At 38.3% G+C, this 21,269-nt stretch overlaps 1 protein-coding gene across 6 annotated transcripts in view; it reads right to left on the reverse strand.

Annotated features, from left to right (window-relative positions):
* Positions 1-2,808: 2,808 nt before the first annotated feature.
* Positions 2,809-21,269, reverse strand: part of EBF1 (EBF transcription factor 1) — a 283,302-nt gene continuing 264,841 nt past the window's right edge. For 3 of the 6 annotated variants that reach the window (XM_074838591.1, XM_074838589.1, XM_074838588.1), the window contains exons 12-17: positions 17,673-17,738; positions 16,900-17,077; positions 15,162-15,341; positions 11,491-11,685; positions 11,051-11,119; positions 2,809-5,990 (exon numbers count right to left, since the gene is read on the reverse strand). In XM_074838591.1, coding sequence (XP_074694692.1) covers positions 11,052-11,119; positions 11,491-11,685; positions 15,162-15,341; positions 16,900-17,077; positions 17,673-17,738 — 687 coding nt within the window. In that variant the 3' untranslated portion in view covers positions 2,809-5,990; position 11,051. The remainder of the gene's footprint in view (positions 5,991-11,050; positions 11,120-11,490; positions 11,686-15,161; positions 15,342-16,899; positions 17,078-17,672; positions 17,739-21,269) is intronic. The other 3 variants (XM_074838594.1, XM_074838593.1, XM_074838592.1) reach the window with 1 other exon arrangement.

Genomic DNA, 21,269 nt, shown 5'->3' on the forward strand with positions numbered 1-21,269 from the left:
AAGAGAGAACAGGGTTGTGGAGTTGGAGCTATTACTTATTTATCTAAAGTATTGACCTGACCTCCCCTACTGAAATACCAGCATTAGGTGCTGGGGAAAAGGGATGCCAGAACCAGCTCCTTCTGGGAAAGAGAGGAACTGGAGATGTCAAATGAGGCCCAAATCAGGCAGCATCCCAATGAGATAATGGGGGGGGGGGGGCAAGCAGGGAGGTGTCAATGACATGAAGGAGTACAACTGGTGGGTGGGCAAGGAGGCAGCAACCAAATTGACCGACTATCTTGCTGAAGCTCTATGTCAGGCTGCTTCACATCTCTGGGATGTGGCCTTATTGTATGGAGTGGACTTTGAATGTTCACTGGTAGGTTTTTGCACATTTTTATTAGTACAATGGTAATGAAGTGTGTTTGTGAAGGGAGAAATAAAGCAGTGAGTAGAAAGTGATGCTTCTGTAATGTTGCTGTGGATGGAACTAAGCAAGTAAGACAGTCACAGCTCTGAGATGATGAGATGAACAGTCCTCACAGACTCCCCATCTCTCTGAGATATGCAGAAAAGTACAAAGTGAAATGGAATTGGAAAAAAAAAAAAAAAGCCACGGGAATTCTCCATGAAAAGGAGGACAACTTAAATATGACACTAGAAGAGCTTGGATTGCTTAGCACAGCTACATATTTAACAGGAGAGCTAACACAGGTAAGAAGAAATTCAAAAGCACGGTGCTGGTGCAGGACAAAACTGTATGTTTTCTCTGCACTAGAGGAATGGGCTCCAGTCAACCTCCCTAAAAGGGTAATGAGGGCAACTAAACTAAGATGCATTTTTGAAAAAGCTTGGGCAATGTGGCATTTGCTAAAGCTCTTCCAAAAAACTTCTATCCCATGAAACTGTCCCATGAGTCTGGAGCTGAGTTGGGGGCCAGGGACTCTGTGGGAGGCCTCCAACCCATCTTTAGTACAGCAGTGCAGTGTGAATATTTATGAGCGGACTGGAGAACAGGGGGCAGTAAACAGGAAGGAGTTGAGGAAATCAAGTGTGTAACATGAAATATGTCTTCAGCTAACCCATTAAATGGCAGAAGATACACGGGCTATGATGCTAGGCAGAGTTATGTAAATGTTACATGAAGCAGCTGTGGCAAGAGCCTGTGGAGACAGACTGTAAAGGGAATAAGCAAACACACAGACAAGGCCAGGGAATGAACAGTGAAGGTAGCTCATTTTGCCGAGGTTTCTTTAAACTAAATAAAAAAATTAGAGGCACAAGCATACAAAAATACAATCAATCCCACTGCCAGACACAAACTATTCCATCAAAACAACTACTACAGTTGCTGAAAAAATTAAAGAAGCCTCCAGGTTAGAGGGCAGCAATAAGCTATGCCGTTACACACCTCACCCTAAGCCCTCAGGTGTACGTGTGCTCTGTGACAGAAGACACTTCTCTCCCTTTTAGTGTATGAGCCATCATGGGATACGTGTCTCACTGCAGCCGTACCTGAATGAGCACCCTGCAACTGGTCCTCACATGGTTTGGGCTTTGGAGGGTTTTCTTCTGGCATCAAAAAAGCAATTCATCTATTACAGCACTGCCACCCAAGTGACCTCAGCTGATGAACATCACTGGAGCTGACTAGCAGACTCTTCTTCAGCATCCATCTGAACTAGATGCCTGATGGTTCATGCTATCTTACCTGCCCTCAGCTGCGGTGAGAGCTGCCAACAGTCACACCATTTGAAAGAGAACCAGGAGAATTACCTCAGACAGAAGAAACAGATCTTTTGTGCTGACAGAGTAAACACGTTTGGGGTCTGACTTAGCCACCAGCTCTCTTTTCTCTGACAACTACTGGAGTGGATCTGTTAAGAGACATCAAACATTTTACATTGCAAGAAGCCAATTCCAGCTGCTTATGTTTTTAGCAAATCTAATTTTTTCAAGTAAATTTTAATTTAAATTAAACTGCAACCCTGACATCCCTATTCCTATACTGGAAATGCTTGGAGCCTTGTACTAGGTGTGGTGTTTAAAGGTTTTTGATTGTCCCCATACAGGTCTTCTGTATGGCAGCCACTCTTCAGGCCCAGTTAAGTGCCATTATGTCACCCTTCCACATGCCAGAAGTACAGCTCATTATAGTCCTCTCGTGCCAGAGATGTACAGAACGAAATGAAACACCTAGAACCAATTTAGCAGCTGATGATTTGTCATTTAGGAAGGGTAGCAGAATGGAAACCCTTCATAGGAGCCTCCTTCACAGTCAAGTCAAGGGGCTAGTTACAGCTCAACATACTTTGATGCAGTTCCTGGAGCTGGCCTGGAGCAGGTCACTTAAGACCTAGTCCTGGAAGTGTTGCCATTGACTTAAATAATACCAAGATAAAAACTTAGATTTCCCCGGCTCTCTGGCACTGGATCTAATATGCCTTTGCCTTGTACTTTATGATCACTGTATTTAGAGAGACAGCTCTTTGCAACTATGTACCTAAAGCTAGATACGCTCCTGAAATCTGCTAGAAAAATACATTGGCTCTTTAGGCAATCAGTAGACTAAACCACTGGAAATAATAACGATAACAGGATGAACATTCATCATTATGAGTGAGGATCGACTGAAATCCATTAGTGACAGAGGAAGAGGAGTTTTGGTGCACCAGCATTCGCCATGTTTCACTGTGTAATTCCATGAATTTCTGCTTCTCCTTAATTTCAGAAAGACAATTCAGTAGCCTCTGGCTTCTGTATTTTATTTTTTCTCATCTACTAGCTAGCAGAAGCAGAAGAATAAAAACGCAACTAGGAGCTGTATTCACAGACAGGAAGTAACTTTAATTAAATATTGTGAAAGTTGAAAAGTTTTTACAGCTTGAATTTCTGCAAAAAAATTATAACAATCTCTACAGTAGTTAGTTTCTCTAACAATAGAACTGTACAGTGTGTGTGTCTATTCAAAAAGATTTAGATAAGAAGGTGAAAGGTTAGTAGTTTCAGAGATGACTTCATTTTAGCTGCATTCTAGTACAACTGTGAGGAAATAGGCATACTTTATGCAATCCAGTCATTGTGAAGCTTCACCTTGTTAAAACTGAAATCTGAATGTTTCCACTTAAAGCCATATTCTGTAAACAGCTGCATCTTTTACTTTGTAAAAGATAAGTGTGGTGCGGGGGAGATTTTTATAAATTCCCATTCATCAGATCACTGTAAATAGCTGCAACAAAACAAAATTATGCACATTGTCAAAGGATCTTTGGACACTGGCATAGAAGACTACAAACATCGATGGCTAACATTGGTGTCAAAACCGCTATGACTTTGAGTGGAGCTCTACAAGAATAATTGATGGTGTCACTGGACAAAATATGGCTTTAAATTTGATTACATTGTCGTGCTGTTGCTTACTATGTGAATTAGAATAATTGCTTGGAATACAGAGAAGCAATAAACTGATGTCTCTCACATTTTCCAGTTTTCTCTTCTTTTATTTTCTCACCATGAAAAAAAAAAATCCTGTTTTCTTCCCTTCCCCCCAAAGATCACACTGTGACATTCTAGTGAAAACCATTGCAAAATTCATACAGGAAGCATGCACAGTTGCAGCATCGTTGTAAATGATTTCTTGCTCAACTAGAAAAAAGTTATATTGTTTTAAGGTAACAAAACAGTTCTTTTGTGCTTTTCAATTCCTTTTTTTTTTTCTTAGAATGTTAGTGATGATTGACAGTTCTGGTGCACAGTACAATGTACAAGTGAAATGAATATGATTTGCATTGTTAAGGCATCCAATCTGCTGGTTTATATTTATGTGAAAGACAGAGAAATATACAAGCAGACTTAAGAAAGAAAGTATTTTCATTGAGTTCTATGAAGTTTCTCCCCATATTTAATGCACAAAAATGCGTCACTCCAAAGAGGAGAAATCCCATGCATATTAATAGAGTAAAACAGCATTAGTTTTTGTTAAGCCTCAAAAGCAAAGGATACATTTTTTTTAAAATCTACATAACTAAATGCTACAAGAATAATATGCTACTTTTTGCCATATATTGGAAAAAACTTCTTAACTTACAAATAATACAAAAATAGACAATGGCTTTTGGGTGGAAATTAAAAAAAAATGGAAGCATGGTTTTAAACAATACTAAAAAAAACCCTATAAATGAAATGTTTTAAAATCACATTTAAACAGCTAATACAACGGTGAATGACCAAACAAATCAGCACTTTTCACATAGCAAACATACACAATAAAATAAACTTGGTAGGGGACAAAAGCAATGTACAAATTCCAAAGATAAATACATTATTTATATGGATATTTTACAAAATCCCCTTTAAAACAAACAAACAAAAAAACAGAAACAAAAAGCTTTTTTTTTCTTTAATTAATTTTGCAAGTATGTGCAAGCTAAAGGTAGTGAGCTCTTTTTGCAAAATATGCAGTAAAATTCTTTTTTTGTGATATTGAAAAACTGTCTTAAGACATTAAAATGTATAAATAGAACAACAACTTTGGCAAAAAATCACAAAAAATCTACAGTATTTATAACTACATACAAAACACAACAGCAAAGAAAAAATATCAGGTAATGCATCTTCAGAGCTTTGCTGCCTCTTTGACTAATGTTTTTAAGAACACTTCCCAGATAATGATAGCAAAATTTTTGTAAAACAGAAGCTATGGTTTTGATTTGAAACCTTCCTAACAGCCCCACCACCCACCCCCAAAACTCATGTTTTCATTTACTATTCAAAAGCAGTTACCTGTTGCTTAATATATTATGATACAAATTGAGAGGGTCGACTGATATAGGAACAATCCTAGTGGGAGGCTGACGGAAACATGTGCTTTTAGATTGTGAGGATGCAGAACCACAGCTGAGTCTGTTCTCATTCTGCCCCATAAAAACAAATAGGTCAAGGGGAGAGGGGCTACGCTGAAAACACCCCACGCGTGATGGCCGCAGTCGGTGTCATTGGATGGCCACGCGAAATCCAAATGGCATTTTATGCCCAGCTCAGGTGACACTAAACTTCAAGAAGGCCACTCGTTTGGAAGGAGTCTGATGTATAAGCTAAAGAGAGCGCCATGCTCATCACCGCTTCTGCAGTTTTAGCATTCTATCTAGAGGCACTGGATTTTCAGTTCAAGAGGAAATGTGTTTGTTATTTGCATCCTTACCTTCCCTTTCACCAACTTTTCTTGTTGCATTATTTACACAATTATTTAGCCTGAAATTAAAGACAGAGGTTACTAATCCCACCCCTCATCCCGCCCTCATCATCCAAAAATATCAGCTTTCTAGGGAGTGATATCTATTTAATTAGAACATTAAAAATGCATCATATTAGCAAGTCACCACTGGATAAGCAACCTCTATGAGCCGACCCTTAATTAAATGGCCATAATTCTTCTACGAAAAACTAACTGGCACTTCTATTCTGTCCCATACAGACTTGTATGTAAATGACACCACTTCATTTTTCTTTACACAGCTTTACAAAAAAAATATCATAAATTAAAAATGTGGAGTTCCATCTCTAGTGTCCCTTGTGTGATTGTATGATTTATAAAAGACAAATGGTGTTGAGTTAAATCAAGCCTTAAAAAAACACAAAAAACAGAAGGAAATAAAAGCAAGCCCCCACTCCCGCAAAAAAAAAAAAAAAAAAAAAAAAGTGGATTTTTTTATCAACATACAATAAATATATCTCCCAGGTATTTGGGATGGACAACTTGAATCAACACCTTGCAATCGTAGATTGTTAATTTCAGTATTTGCAAGGATGGTGATTTTTGTTTTGTTTAAAAATCCGCAGTTATTGTAAGATTCTTCTTTATTTCTTTTTTATTTTTAAAAAGGCCTGAGTAAAAAGTTCCACTCTGGGACTTGTATCAGATTCTCTCTGAAGCAGAATTCAACCTCTTCATTAGTAAAATTCTTCAAGGCAATTCTTTCACATGGGGGGAACAATCATGCCAGATATAGCTGTCAGAAGGAAAGGGGAGGGGGGTGGGAGAGAGAGAAAGAGAGGGAAAAAAAGTTACTTTTGTGCATTATCAAACAACTTCTTAAATCCTTGGAGTTTTTAAACATTTACTAGCAATGTACTCAGCTGTACTATGAATTAAATTTATATATAAGTATCATCCAGTAGAGACAACCACGTACACAGTAATCATGGGAAGCCTCATTCTGATCAGAAAGTGGTTTGAATTGCAAGTGACTCTGCTGAAATTAGTGATTTTCTTGCAGAAAAAGTGCACTTTCCCTGATATCAGAATCAGACCCCAACTGAATTTTCTGACTTTAGTTTCAAAAATCTCAAAATGCTCAGGAGGCTTAAACCTGACCCAGCCATTGCCACACATTCTATTACGCTTTAAAAAGCAAAGAAGATACTTGCTCCACATATAAGAAAATGGCTGGAGTCCCATAGGCCACCAATGTCACAGACCTGGTAGGGTGTTCGTTGCATTAGGCACACTAACAGTGGTTTGTTCTCCTGTGCCAGTTTTCTCTTATGAGTCCAGGTATTCATAAAAGGACTTAAACTCTCAAATCCAGTTTTCAAGTTGAAATATGTCCTTAACTGGCGGTTTAGCAGACCAGCATCTCATGGTTTTATTACACTTGTAGCAGACATCACCAGCTACACTGAGTTGTATGTTAATGTTAATTTAGAATGTCTTCTCTTTTGTGCTAAGTTGAATCGTCAGTATTTCTTTATTATGCTTCCTAACCTCATTTTCTATGAAACCACCACCTCTCTTAAAGAGGAGACTTTAATTAAAAGTCAACAGGTACAGTCTTCCACCTAGCTTGACTTCCAGCTTGGTCTCCCTCTATTTACCAGGGAGTCTATGCAGATCAGACAAACCAAGTGTCCAAGTGATATACTGTGAGCAAGCACATCATTACAGGAGGTAGTCATGCAAGTTTATGATAAAAACTGTAACAACAACAATGCATTTAGAATACCAGTTGTACGGTTATTTGCCAAAAGGTAGAAAACAGATTCGCCTTCAGGTTGGCGGCACTTCATGGGCACATTATTTAAATGCTAGAACTGCCTGCCATCTCAGACATCTGGACATGTAATTTCTTAAGGAAGAACTCAACCCTGTGACTGGTGCTGATTCATTGTGCTTTAATTACAGCTGCAATTATTTGATAAGAACAGAGCCAAAGTAAAAGACTCACAGATTTGGGGTTGGAGGGGGAGAGGAGGGAAATGTTTTCTCCACAAACACCACCATATGTGCAAGAATTACAAGTCTAATCAGCAAGGGGAGAACAGCTCGAGTAAACTGCACTGATTAAATGAAATAAAATGAGAGGAGAAGGCGAGAATGCAAAACACATCCACATGTTTGGAACAGGCCATCCTCAGAGGTGACATGTTGCAACTATACAGCAGCATTTCAATTCTTGGAATTTATCATTCAGCAATGGTTTTATGTGGAATCACTGTACTGATTGTTTTCGCTCCACATAAGGGCTCTTCAAGGAGCTGAGGATGAGGATAAAAAAGCTAGAAACATGAGTTAAGTTGCTTTAAGCCCTACAGGAAGACTCAAGTGAGTAGCATAGAGGACACCACTGTGTCTTAGATGTTCCTTGCTGAGGTATTTCCTGTCATGGGCTTTTCTGGCTTCACCATGGAGATAATCTGAGGATGCATTTTCATATTATCTCCACAGCTATACCATCTCAAATCATAGGATGAATTCAATATTGTAATTTTTTTTTTAGAATCCTTGCCGATTTAATCAACACTGGGTAAAACAACAGCAGCTTTGTTTAAAAAATATTCTCGAAGGGTTTTATTTCAGCAGTGTCTTAAATAACAAGTTCTGAATCCTCACAATTGGGCTGTCCCCTTGGTACACGTGACTGAAAATGAAGCAAACCCAAGCCAAGCAATGCTCTCACTGTTGTGGTTGCTCCCTACTCTGCTCTTGGGATCCTTACATGCGGGCCAGGGTATGAACCACAGACCTCTATGGCTTCAATAAAATAGATATTGACAGCGATGGATACAGTCAGCCAGACTGTAATTCTTCTGTGGCAGCCCTACAAGGCAGCCACCTGCAGCTAAGGGTGACAGCATAATTTTCCTCATCTGAGTAGATGAAAGGCTCGTGTGGGCATGGACCCGAGACACACGTTTTGTCCCAATTCTCCTTCTAGCTCATTGTATTACATCAAGCAATTTGATTTGTTTCTGTTTCTTACCTGTGAATAACAATTTTTATCCCTATTAGTAAAGCACTTGGAGATTTCTGGATGGCAGTTATTTAGCAGAATATAGGGGTGGGACTGCAGTGCTTGGACATCAGTGTCACACATTACAGTGCAGAGAAAAGCAATACTGACAACAGTGCTCCCTCCTTTACTGTTCAGATAAGCAAGGAGTTGAGCAGATGGGAATGGGTAGATTCTTCCTACATGTGATGAGTGCAACTGAGCAGAGTCAGATGGATAATTAATCCTCTGTGCATACTACTTCAACCTTTTTTGTTCTTTTCAGCCCTTTTGCTTGAAAGATATTACCTATACTTCAAAAAATGTCAAAGTATTATTCTAACAAAAAATTCTCAAGCTAAAAGATTCATCAAAACCAAATATTTCACCAAAAAGTGGTCAAGAATTGCCTCTTTCTTGGAACAGCACAGCTGCCTACCCTGGGTAAGAGCCCAAACAAAGGTGACATAATTGCAGCTCCTCCCTTCATGGCTTAGACATTTCCCTGTAGTTACGTATCAGCCATGCACCTTTTGCCATTGGAAACAAATGGTACAGATGCAGATCTTAGCTCATTTTTTTCAAAGCATTATTGTTTTTGAAGAGCTCTGAAATTCTGAATTAAATTACAAGGCAAATGGCAAATGATATCTTTTCTGCCTAAAAGCTTTGATATTTCCATTCTTTCCAAGTCTTCATTTGTATCACTCTACTTTTATTCTCTAAGTGCTACATCTAGTCATGCAAATTCTCTCAGCTGTAGCATGTTATTGATCATGAAAACAGAGATATCAGTGGGAAACAGTGTAGGTATGAGATCACACCACCTCCAAAAAGGGAGGGCAGAGAGTAGAAAAACTCCCACCACTGGGCATTATTTCTTCTATCATATACTAATTTGTATTTGCTGCTAGCAAATTACAGAAATAATGTATTTTGAGTTTTACAAAATTGCATGGCAAAGAGAACAACAGATAAGCCTCGCTGTTGTTTTAGTGAGTTCTGCTGATATCTAAGCTACAGAAGGAAAGCTTGATTGCTTTCTGATGTATCCAGAAGCCCAAGAGAGATAAGACAGCCTCCTTATACATGGTTGTTTATTTAAGCAATAAGGCACAACAGGCAGTGCATTTCTGAGTGATTATTACAAGCCTCAGGTGGTGTCAGAAGGCATGGGACTAAAAGCTGTGTGTCTTTAACTCACCAAGAAGTTCTGTGACAACCTAGAAATGAACCATCTCTTGGTGTCTCGTTCCTATTATGAAAACTGAATTGCTAAATAAAAATTAGGGGAAACACTCAGATCTGTGTGGTTTCTGGGCATTACAGATCTGGATGTGACATAATGAGGAGGCAATCAGCAAGCCGCAGTTGTGTCCGGTGCTCTCAGCTTGTTCCATAATTGCTTTTCATAACTGAGTATGTGGAATCTGAGAATTCCGTGTCTTGTGAAAGGAAAAACAGTGCCTGAAAAAGCTTTCTCCTGTTACTTGCTTTTTCTCTCCACTTGAAACAGCAAGTTGGGACAAGGTGAAGAGAAGAAAAAAAATTAACATGTTCAAAAGCTTCTAGCAGTCAACTCTTAGCTCCTTTTTTATTTTTTTAATTTGGAGGTGAAACATTTTTAGGTGCTGCTTTTAAAATTTGTGGCATGTTGGCAGTGCCAAATTTTTAAAACACGCAAAGATCAATGTCCTACACACTACAGCTCGTCTGAAAATTTTGTTGTGTTTTATTCCTGACACAGTCTGTATTTATAACAAAGTCCTGACCGAAGGTACCCAAGTTCTGCTTATACGTTCCTAGTACTTTCACAATTTCTGTGTGCATGCGTGTACATCTGCAAGGATTCTTCCTTCCAATTCACCAGTGTAAAATGCGCTGAGGACAATGCTTTCCTTCAGTCACAATAGATCTCAGCTTTTATGAATGAATTCCTTCCACTCTGCCTGCATATAGATTTTTTCTGGCTGTTAATGGTGCCATCAGCATTACGCCTGCAAGCCCGGCGTTTCTCTTTCCAGAGGCCGTAGAGTGACAGGTGGAGTCTGTGGAACTATCCTCCCCCTGCTCTGCACAGCTCCTTCTGAACATGGCTTTAAAAATGACAGATTTTATTCCCTGCTCGATGCTCTTTGGATAATTTGCACAGACACGTGGAAAGGAAAACAGACCTCAGGTCTGGGAGAAGCACAACGCATACCGCAAAATCTTTCCCACCTCTGGCACAGTTGGAGGCAGCTGGCTGCATCTGCTTATGGAAACTCTTCGGTCTAAGCGAGCATGAAAATGTCTCTCTCAGCACACTAATGCGTAGTGAGGTAATTACACAGGAAGGTTTAGGCACAGTGTTGTAAAACAGGCTGAATCAAACAATGAAATGGGCAGTGCTGGTCTTTGCAGCATCCTCAGTTTGACAAGCTTTTGTCTGTCACTCCCTCAGCTTGCATCAATGCTTCAAAATGTATTTAGGTGCTAATGCTGGAATACTTGTAATGAGAGGGGAAGGGATGCAGAAAAGGAGCAGCCCCTTGATACCAACAGTTGAAGAGGCTTTCAAAAAGGCCCTGCGCCATCTATGGAATTAATTGGCACAGAAGTACATTAATCAGTGGAAACTAATGTTTGCCCTGGTATGAGTTAAACTGAAAAATGCTGCTGTTAGTTTGTAATGTGTCTTCTGTTTATGAAAGGCAAAGGTTTGTGCCAAGCTCTGTAACGGTCTATTTGCTCTCAGTAGGATTTCTGCACAAGTGTACTATGACAAAGGAAAAAAAGGAAGGGAAGATTGAGTGACGTACTTCAGGAGAAGGCCAGCCCCTGGAGAGACCCTGCAGTGGAGTACTTGCTAGAGTCCACAAAAGACTGGTCTGATAAAGGACGACAACAGGGAATAAGAGAGGAAAGAAAGAAAAAGGATGGTATTAGTAAGCTGAAATATTACTCGTTTTTATCATAACAGTAGGTCTGTGCTTTAAAAGACACAGCCTCTCAATTCAGCAGTATTAGACGAGTTAGAGATAGGGTGGTTGCCAAACACCTGCATGGTACAAGGTGGGCTGGTGGTGGAGTCCAGTTATGCTTTACAGGAGAAAACTTTAGGACAGAGACCACCAGGGATCCCCCATTGTCCTCTATCCCCTTTGGCATGACAACTCAGTGTCACTTAGAGCCTCTCAAGGCACCGGGAACTCACGGTTTTGAGAGCAGCCATCTGTGCTCCAGACTTGGTTTCACTTACCTTGCAGGCTATTGCCATTGGTGCTGGTGCAGGTGGGAGGAGGAGAAGTTTGCGGTCTCACGACAGGCGCAAAAGCACTCTTCTGTTTCACCGCTGAGACCATGTTGGCTGGTGAGAAGGAGAAAATCCCAGAGGAACTGCTACAGTTTGAGGGGAGGCTAGTGGAGGAGGCCATTGTCGGACTTGATGGCACAACTAGAGGAAAAAAAGACCCCCCAAAAGGCATTCCTTAGTATTAGATAATAAGAAGGCTGCAGAAACAAGAGAATTCTGCTTCCTGGATGCACTGTGTCTAATTTCAAATGGCCAACGTCTTTACTACAGTTAGATTTCTGGTTGTTCACAAACAATCACCATCAATCACCACAGGAAACCCACTTGTTTTGTTTTGTTTTGCAGGTGTTCAGGAGCAGTAATTCTAGGAGCTCTTAAACACTCACTTAATTCTCTGTTACTGCAACTCTTTATTCTTTTTAACTTGGAAAGGTTTGAGTTTTGAACTGGCCTCCAAAACTAGCATTTTAAGCCATGTTTTCCTTGTAGCAAGATGACTCCAGAAAGACCTGTAGGGTTTCAAGAAAACTTGCAGAAGGTGGAGAGTTCTTAGTGGTGACCCAGACAACCTGCTTGTCAAAAGTCAGCAAAAATGGTTGTGTTTCTTTCCTCTCTCAAACCCTGCAAGAACTAGGCTTTAAAAGGAGTTATCCCAAAACCTGCGAATACACACACACACTCACAATCAATCACTCACTCACTCACGGAGGCTGCCCAGCATGAATCAACCAGTGAGGTGGCCACTCTGACAGTTTTTTACTCCTTTGGTCTCCTGGCACTAGTGTTTTCAGTGTCTTTGCACAAAAAAAATGTGTGGATAACTGACAGATATCATGCTTTTTTTTTTATCTCACAGTGGGAGAAACTAATAAATCTTTCTCACAATGGCCACAGACACTTTCCGTGTTATAGCTACTACTACCAAGTCAGTCTCCAGCTTCCCTGTATCCATCAGCTTTGGAAAGCTTCTGCTGTGGGGACTTCCCAGGAATTCTCAGTGACATGAAAAGCAGTCATATGTCTCACAGGACCATTTTATTTATGCACAGGAATGGAATTGACATTTCATATCTCACACGAGATGGATAATTTTGAAAATGAAAGTCTATTTTATAATGGTCAAGACAAATAATTCTCCCAGAGGATCTATGACCAGCGTCTGAACAGTCAATACAGCATTCTCATTCAGAGCCATCGACTGGAATCTCAGCTGGAATAGCTAAGCAATGAAGCCATTCTGGTACACATCAGATGAAGATCTGGCTTTAACTACAAGACTGAATAAAATGAGTCTTCAGTTTTTCTGAATAAGTGTAGACATGAGGCTCTCCTTTTTTTTTTTTTAGGGACTGAACCGATTGTACAAAATGCAAACTTGATACATAGGAGGTTCAGTTTTTAAATAAATATATCTTTAAGCCATTATTTAACTATATAGTGGGATAAATATCTTTGGTTCATATATTTATCATTGAGGTTTAAAGTGAATTTATTTTCACAAAAATAAAGCCAACTATTTTTATATTCAGACAGTACTGCCAGCTTCTCCTCTTATCCAACAAAAACAAGGAAAGGACCAGTAGTAAGATCCCATACTTTCATTCTTGCCCTGTTTAGAAACTGCTTATATACATGAGGGGGCTATGAATAATTACATATTATAGAGTAAAATTCCTATCATCTGGGCTTTGAATTATTATTTTATTTGCATTTATGTAGATAAAAATCACTCTATTTAAGTTCTTATTTGAGAATCTGATATCATATTTGTTAACACTGAGGAAATCAATTAATGGAAATTAAATGTTCAAAGTTTCACAGTCTGACAGATACAATCTTAGTCTGAAGTCACTCTATGTCTGGAAGTACTTGCTAAGGGAGAGCAATCAAAGCACCTAAATTGAATTGCTACTATACAGCAATTAGTTTATTGATTTAATTAAGAATGCCACCTTTTAATTTTCAGGTCATGATTGAAGCATTTTCTGATTCAATGGATTAGGCATTAGCAGAATGACAGATCTACCAAGAAAACCTCCCAAAATATAACTAGAACAGAGAATCAGGGCTGGAAAGTGAAGTGCTATTCTAAAGAGGACTTCGTTCATAAATATGAAATAATATGCTGCTAGGGTATTTTAAATGCATTACTGGCATCTGCTTCCAAAAAGAGATGTCTCATCAATCATGTTATATTATGAATTCAGAGTGCGCAGATTCTGTGACAGTAAATTCAACTTAATAAGTAAGGTACTTTGTAACATTACATGTTACATTATTATTAGAGTACAAAAATAATAACTGGTTAGCAATTCCCAGGTTATAAGTACTAGTTATGTGGGTAAATATTTTCTTCTAAATTTGCAGCAGCTAAGAAGCCTTGGAGGTAATTTTTAAAATCAGAGTTACTATCCCCTTTTTAATTCTGAACTTTAGCAATGCAATTCAAAATAATTCATTACTGATGTTACACCACTAAACATAAGATTTGCTGCGTAAACCTTGTTATGTTCAGCAGTCTGTTCGTCCTGTCCATGCTAGGGTCTCAGACTATAAACCTATTTATGTGACAAGACCTTCTGGCCTGATTTTGCTAGCAGCTTTCTACAAATGTCAGTGGAATCCTTTATGCCACATGAGTAATGTCCGAGGAATTGGGCAGGTCCTATTCATTTAATTTTCTCATGTGAATAGGGACTACTGAGCTGTGTGAGCAGCTGCAGTAGAGGTTCATAGGCCTTTACCAATAGAAATGTATTTATATTTAAACAGGTTACTAAACCTTTCATATCAAAATGCAGAAAGTTAGTCCTACACATAAATATTTCCATAACTGGGACTGTAGACCATAAGCTCTTTACGCCATGGAATATATGATTTGTATGACTTACATCTTTGTGGCAGTCACCATACAGACACTAAAACACAAACTCTAAGAGACATTGTCACATTTTACTGACTAATACTAATCTCTCAGGGAAGTCAATACCTGCTTACAAAGCAAATGGAGTATAAGCAATCAAGATTAGGCCCAATAGTAATTCATAATTTCTATAAAGGTTATGAACATATTATTTACTCAAGGGTCTTGGAAACATCATCATGCAGCTTATGGAAATGTCAGTGTTATTAGAGTAAACTTTTCTGCCCTTCATATCTTACAGCTAGAAAAAACTTTTTCCTGCAGCAAATACCCTTAGCTTCCTTTCATACCCACTGCAGCAAAAAGTTGTGTACTGACACTGACTTCTGAGCCACTCCAATGGACATTAAGTCACTTGTGCCATCCTTGATTTCTAGCAACGTTGAGGACGCCATTTCTTATTTACCAAGTATAAGGTAAGTTATGAAAGTATCAGCCCAAATCATGAGACACATTATTCTTTTTAAGCTCTTGTGAGACTCAATAATTATAATAATAAACAACAGAGAAGAGCATTGCTGGCAATACTAATGTCTTCAAAGTGCTTCAAAGGTCAGTGCCTTGGAGAGGAGAGAAAGGACCAAGCTTTGTTTCAAGTGCTCAAAATAGAAACTAAATATTGAGTATCACAGAAAAGTCACCATCTCCTTCCAATGAAAATGTGCAAAAGACAGAAAAGCCATATAATACTCACTGGCATAGGGAGAATTGGCAGCAGATCCATTCAGGAAGGTTGGAGAACCGCCTAAATTTGACATTCCAGCATTCCCATAGCCATTCATGCTTGTTGTGACAGAGTTATAATTTGTCTGCTGAGGGGTGGTGCTTGGCACATAGCCATGAGGTGACACGCTGCTTGAGTTGCGAGTAAAACCTTTTGTGGGGAGGGAATACATTTAGAAATTGGTATTAGCCTGAGAACAGTTTTCTTACACAAACAGCTACAAGCAAGTAACTGGGCTACCAAGCCAGCAGCCTAGTCCAGCCATGGTGTGCACAGGGAGGGCCAGGACTGACCACCACTACCACCAGGTAACCCAAATTGTGAACCCTCACTGCCTAGGACATTGCTGATGGGACCACAAAGCGGGAAGAGGGAGGCTACAGCCTTCACAGCTCCTCAGGCAACCCCTGCCCTCAAGCAAAGATTACCATTGGGTATGATAGAAACACGCACTCTAAAAGAGCTGTTTGTAGGAAATGGAGTAAACATGACCTACATTTTCAAAGTGGAGTACATACCGACTTAAGGTATGTTAAAAGCATGTGATTGTTACCTCTCTTCTGATGTCGCTCTCACTTAACGCATCTCAGATTAGATGCTCACTGCACACATTGGAAAATGTAGGGTGTATTTCTCAAAGTAGTGGGATATCCTTAGTCTTTTGGCCCTGGTCTGTTCATTATGTTGGTAGAAAATGAGTATCAAATTTGGCACGAGCTAAAATTTGAATCTCTACCTAAATCTGGAAACAACATTTCCAGAAACTCATATCCAAATATCAAAAAATGAAGATTTGTTTCTAGAAGCACAGAAATAGAAAATGCATCTTCACTCCTAGAAGAAAAAAATGCCAAATTTTCTTCCTCCACACAGTACATCTATAAAATATTTTAATCTAAAAATAATTTCTTTTTTTTTTTAGTGTAATGCAAAAGAATTTTGTCTGCCCCTATAGAAAACAGTCTCATTCTAATACTTTCTCATTAAACTGAATTTTTAAATTGGATAATACATAGAGCTGAGCAAAGGAGAGGGGAAAATGCAAAGGGTTTTTACAAAAATGTTCATCACATTTTTTTATTTTTAACTGTAGGAATTAAACCAATATTGATTTTATACAAAGTGAAAAGCACTTTATTTGAAAAATCAGAGAAGCTCTGAAAATGTCTTTGTAAATATTTCTATTTTTTGCTAGTTTCAAAATTTAGGAAAGTCTCAAAGTCTGAAAAAAAATCAGTGCCAATATTATGTCTCTTGAAAAACCAAACCAAACCAAACAGACAAATATTTGAGGGATACTTTTGTGTTATAAAGAAATGCTACACAGGGCCTAGACAGAGAGATCACCGATGTTCAGGAAAATATATAAGCAAGTACTTAACATTAAGTACATGCTCAAGTCGATAGAAATCCTTTTAAAATTAGTGGGATTTAAACACAAATACAAGTGTTATTCTGAGCAGAAGCAAAAGCTATTCAGACGTATACAGAAGCGCTTTTCCCGAATTGAGGGAAAAGTCACTAAAGAAAGCCAAATCTCATGACAGTATTGTGTCATTCAAAGGTTGTGTATGTGTGTGGGATGGAGTCTGTCTAGGCGTGCTCCTAGCCTTCAGTTTTGAACCATCACTCTTTCACTGCTCGGCACGTTTCCCTGACTTTTATCAGAAAAGGTTCATAGAGAGAGGAAGACGAGTCTTCTCCTGACCCTGATTGGTGGCTTGTGAGGCTTCAGAAACATTGACAGCTAGTTGACCACTAAAGGAATTCACTCCCATCATTCCTGCATGGACTGACGTGTTAGCAAGGGCGGGCAGCTGGTTGTGATTGCGGGGAACACTGTAGAGTGCTTCTGCGATGTCTGCTGCTCTTTTCAGGATTATTTCCTAGAGGATAAGAAGAGGAAAAAAGAATAAAAGAGTTAGCAATATGACTCTGACAAACCTTTTCTTACATGCTAAAATGAAACATTTCCCTGACCAAAGGCAAAAACTAGATGCTATTCTTTCTAAACCAGTTGGCTGACTGATAGCTAATGCTCATAAGATTTGCTGCCTTCGTGATACATCCTGACATCTGTGTAAGAGAGTTGGAAGTTTCAGCCCCAGCAGCCACGCTTCTGTATAACAAGACCAACTGGCAGAATGGGGCTGGAGCCCAGGCTTACTCCTCCTTAAAGCTATCTTTAGGGTAAGGTTGAAAAATCACAGGTGGCAAGACACAATGCATATCATTGCCCATATTATGTGCGATTACCTGGTGAGAGTGGGCAAATGCCTCCAGGGTTAATAACATGTTGCTTTTATGAGCACTAAATTCACACCCTTTAAAAAAGAAAACAAGCAAACAAACCCCCAATCCAGATATGACATTGCCCTCTATATTTAGTCTTGTCTCACATTGTACACCTTTAGCCCCTGATCTATCTATACATCTATGAAATAGCCATGTTTTAGAATTGCTGAAGTAGAATGCATTTACCTGGTTATTATGTGGCATACCATAGAGTGCTTCTACTAAATCAGCAGCCCTCTTAAGTATTACTTCCTGTCAATATAAAAACAGATGCATTCCTCTGAGTTCAATAAACTCCTTGTGGGGAAAAACAAATATTAGAATCTTTTATACTCTTCTATTAGTTGCACCATGTTTTCTGTTGGGTTTTTTTTTTTCCTCCCACCAGGTACACCTTAATTGTAACAACTCTCAGCAACCACTGACTGGTGTTAAATCACTAGTTCATCCTATTCACACACACACGCTTAATCAAGTCAAAAGGTGAGAATCATTGGTGCTGCAAAATAAAATACATCACTCAATTGTCTCTACCATCTGCACTATAAACCACTCATCAGTTTATTGCAGAATACAATCCTGAGGTCATTTACTAGATTACTGCAATCAATGTCATTCAGAGCATGTTATGAATCCCTTCAATGTGTTTATTTTTTTCTTAATTGGATACTGCAGGAATTGTGACCTTACCCAGCAGGCCACATTCAAAAGATATCCAATCAGTCCTATGCTACTGGTAATGTAACCTTTCAACTTCTTTAGTTTGTACCCCAATATGGGTCAGGGTAGGATCCATGTACATAAAATGATGCACAAGAAGTAAACACATGTCCCAGTACAGTGCAGTGTTTCCTGGAAAAATTCCCTGCATGGACAGAAGAATTTAAAACAGTCTGGGATTTAGTTCTCCATCTGGGGCAAATTTTCTTTTCTACATTTTCTTATTTGTTCCTTTTCACTTAATATTCCTTAGAGTATTTTAAATTGGCAGTCAAGTAATAATAGCATTTCCTGTGTTCTTACATTTTACAGTGTGGAAAAATCTCTATGAACAATCCTGATAGAAAATGTAAAAATGCATTGCAGAATTAACCCAGAAGACTTTTTTTCTCTTATTCTTTCAAAGCATCTAGCAGATTCCCGATTGCCTGATCAAAACCAGTTGAGACTGTCTGTTGAGTAAAACAACATATTTTTGTAATTCCCAGTCCGTAAGTATTGCTCTAATATACTAACATGATGCTATTCACCACGGCATATTACTGCAGGTAGCTTACAAAAATAGTACAGTTCTAAGGTTTTTACAGTTTTCTACAAAGTTAAACTTTTAAACTTAAAATATTTTACACAATAGCCATATTTTATACCAAAAAGAAACAGTAATGCTCAATTTTCATATACTGTAGACTCTGATCAGAAAATAGAGATATAATTGCATTCATTTTGCTGTCACCATAACCTCTTCAAAAATCCTTGAACAACTCTTCAAATGACAAGCTTTTAGATGCATATTAGCATTTTTTTCAATTTTAAATTCTCTATAATATAAGATAAAATAGTTGTCATACTGCAGTAACTACTTATGACATATATAATGTCCTAAATTTAAAAATGAGATGGAGGATTTTTGTACTCCCAGTAAACATTTAGGCTTGCTTTCTGCTGCACACACCCCTCTCTCAGAACACACATTTAAATTATTTTGCACATATGAAGTGAGATGTAATATATAATTGATGGATTTTTAAATCACTGCATTTGAAACAGATTCAGAGGAGTTAAGTTGCTACAGCCTTCTTCTGGTGTTTTGGTTTGGTTTTTTTCTGTTGTGGCTGTTGTTTTGGGGGTTTTTTTTGTGTAGCTTGACCACAACAGTTAGCAGTATAATCATGAACAGACAGACTACAAATAACATCCAGGTACAATCAATCCTTGTTGCTTTACCAGAATCATCAGAACACTGAGCTGCCCTTTTCGTCTCATACTGAAGACACAAACTAGAGAAGAACAGATATGTTACTGAAAAATGTTATCTTTTTCAAGCCATGATTTTAGGTGGAAAATTACTGCACAGGTGTTTGACTCTGCAAACTATGATTTATTTCACTTCAGTAGAAATTGTTTGCACTATGTATTTCACTGATGGAAAATTAGAATGTGATACAGAGCCCACAAACTGCTTTAGAATATTGTTAACCTAAGCTGTCATTATGCCAAATTACTAAAAAAAGAGAAAGTTTAAATAGTCATTTCTACTCTACCTGACTACTCATAGTTATTTATGTAATGCTGAGCTAAAAACCTTAGAATGCATCTAAAAAGAGATTGAAGACCATGTTAAAAAATGAGGTAATTACATGGACTCTTACAGCCACTCTACCTAATATCAAATACAATCCAGTTCTTAAACATTGGCAGTTCTTTGATACTATATCATTTTGCATGTAAATAAAGCTAATTATCATGATGGTTTATTGAAATATGCTTGACAAGTAGCATTCAATTTTCCTAGCTAGTCAATGGTTATATATTTTTCAACATTTTCAGAGTCTGTAAATTTGAGTTTCAAACTTTCTCTAACAGTATTTTCACACAATAAAAGCATTTTTTGTTTATGACATTTTCAGATCATACAAAGTAGATGTTACACAAAAACTCCTGTGTTGAATAGTGGTATCTTCTACTCCAGAGCTGACGGTAGCTCCTACAGACACAAACTAGCTTTAAAAATGCACAATAAAATGCTACTACAGACATGCTCAAGACATTAACTTCTTGTTTTCTGAATGCATCTTAAACCCTTCGCAGCTCTGCTTAAATTACCATAGAAGCTACTGTTACAACTCCACATACAAAGGAGCCCCAAAAGTCCTCTATAAGTTAGAGCAACAGACCTTGCAAGGTGCTTGGATTGCGGTGACCAGAAAATTGTTCTCACCTCCATGTCATTACGCGCACAGTGAAGCAGCCCCCGAGCATGTTTGTGTTCGGGATCTAATATATTGCCTTTCAATCAGAGCTGAGAGCCACTGAACACATAGACAGAACATGACGAGCAGGTCAGGAAAGCAATAAAGATTTTACAGAGCTGTCCAAGGTGCTAAATTTACTCAATAATGGGTTTGGCACCATAGTGTTAACCTCTCATTTACTACCAGTTTGAGGGACTAAATTGAAGTAGCTGACTTCATTTACCTTGAAATGTATATTTTATGACATTATGTAAGTAGATTGAAAGGGCACTGCAGTTTTAACAATTTAAAGGCTAGAGCATGTTTAAGATGAAGCTCAAATATTTATTGTATATTGCACTTAAACTATATTGTATATTAAAATGCATTGATTAAATTTGTAAAAGGTATTATAAAAAAGGACAGCTAATATAAAAGATCTATGTCTTTTAAAATCCAATTGATACTGCATGCTACCACTGCAATGGTGATAGATAAACAGATAGACAGGTGGACAGAGCAGCAGACAGACATATCAAAAAGTGAATGAAACTCACATTGTATAAAAAGAACTCTCTGCATAAACTCAAGGTCTGTTATTCCAGATATTCTTTTGTTCACAGAAATTTTTCTTTGCCTTCATCTCAGATGCCTAGATTTTCATAGCAGTAAGTGGGCATCATGTAAGGTCCTTCCAATTGAATATGCAAGTGGAAATATTTCCTGAGAGAGACAGAGTTTGACTAAAGCTAATATCTAATTTATGGGGGCATTTGTCAAGAAAGATCCACTCTTCTATTAATGCTAAAAGTATGACAGCTTTTGGTTTAGA

Source organism: Strix aluco, chromosome 13 (assembly GCF_031877795.1).
Source record: "Strix aluco isolate bStrAlu1 chromosome 13, bStrAlu1.hap1, whole genome shotgun sequence".
NCBI classification, from domain to species: Eukaryota; Metazoa; Chordata; class Aves; order Strigiformes; family Strigidae; genus Strix; species Strix aluco.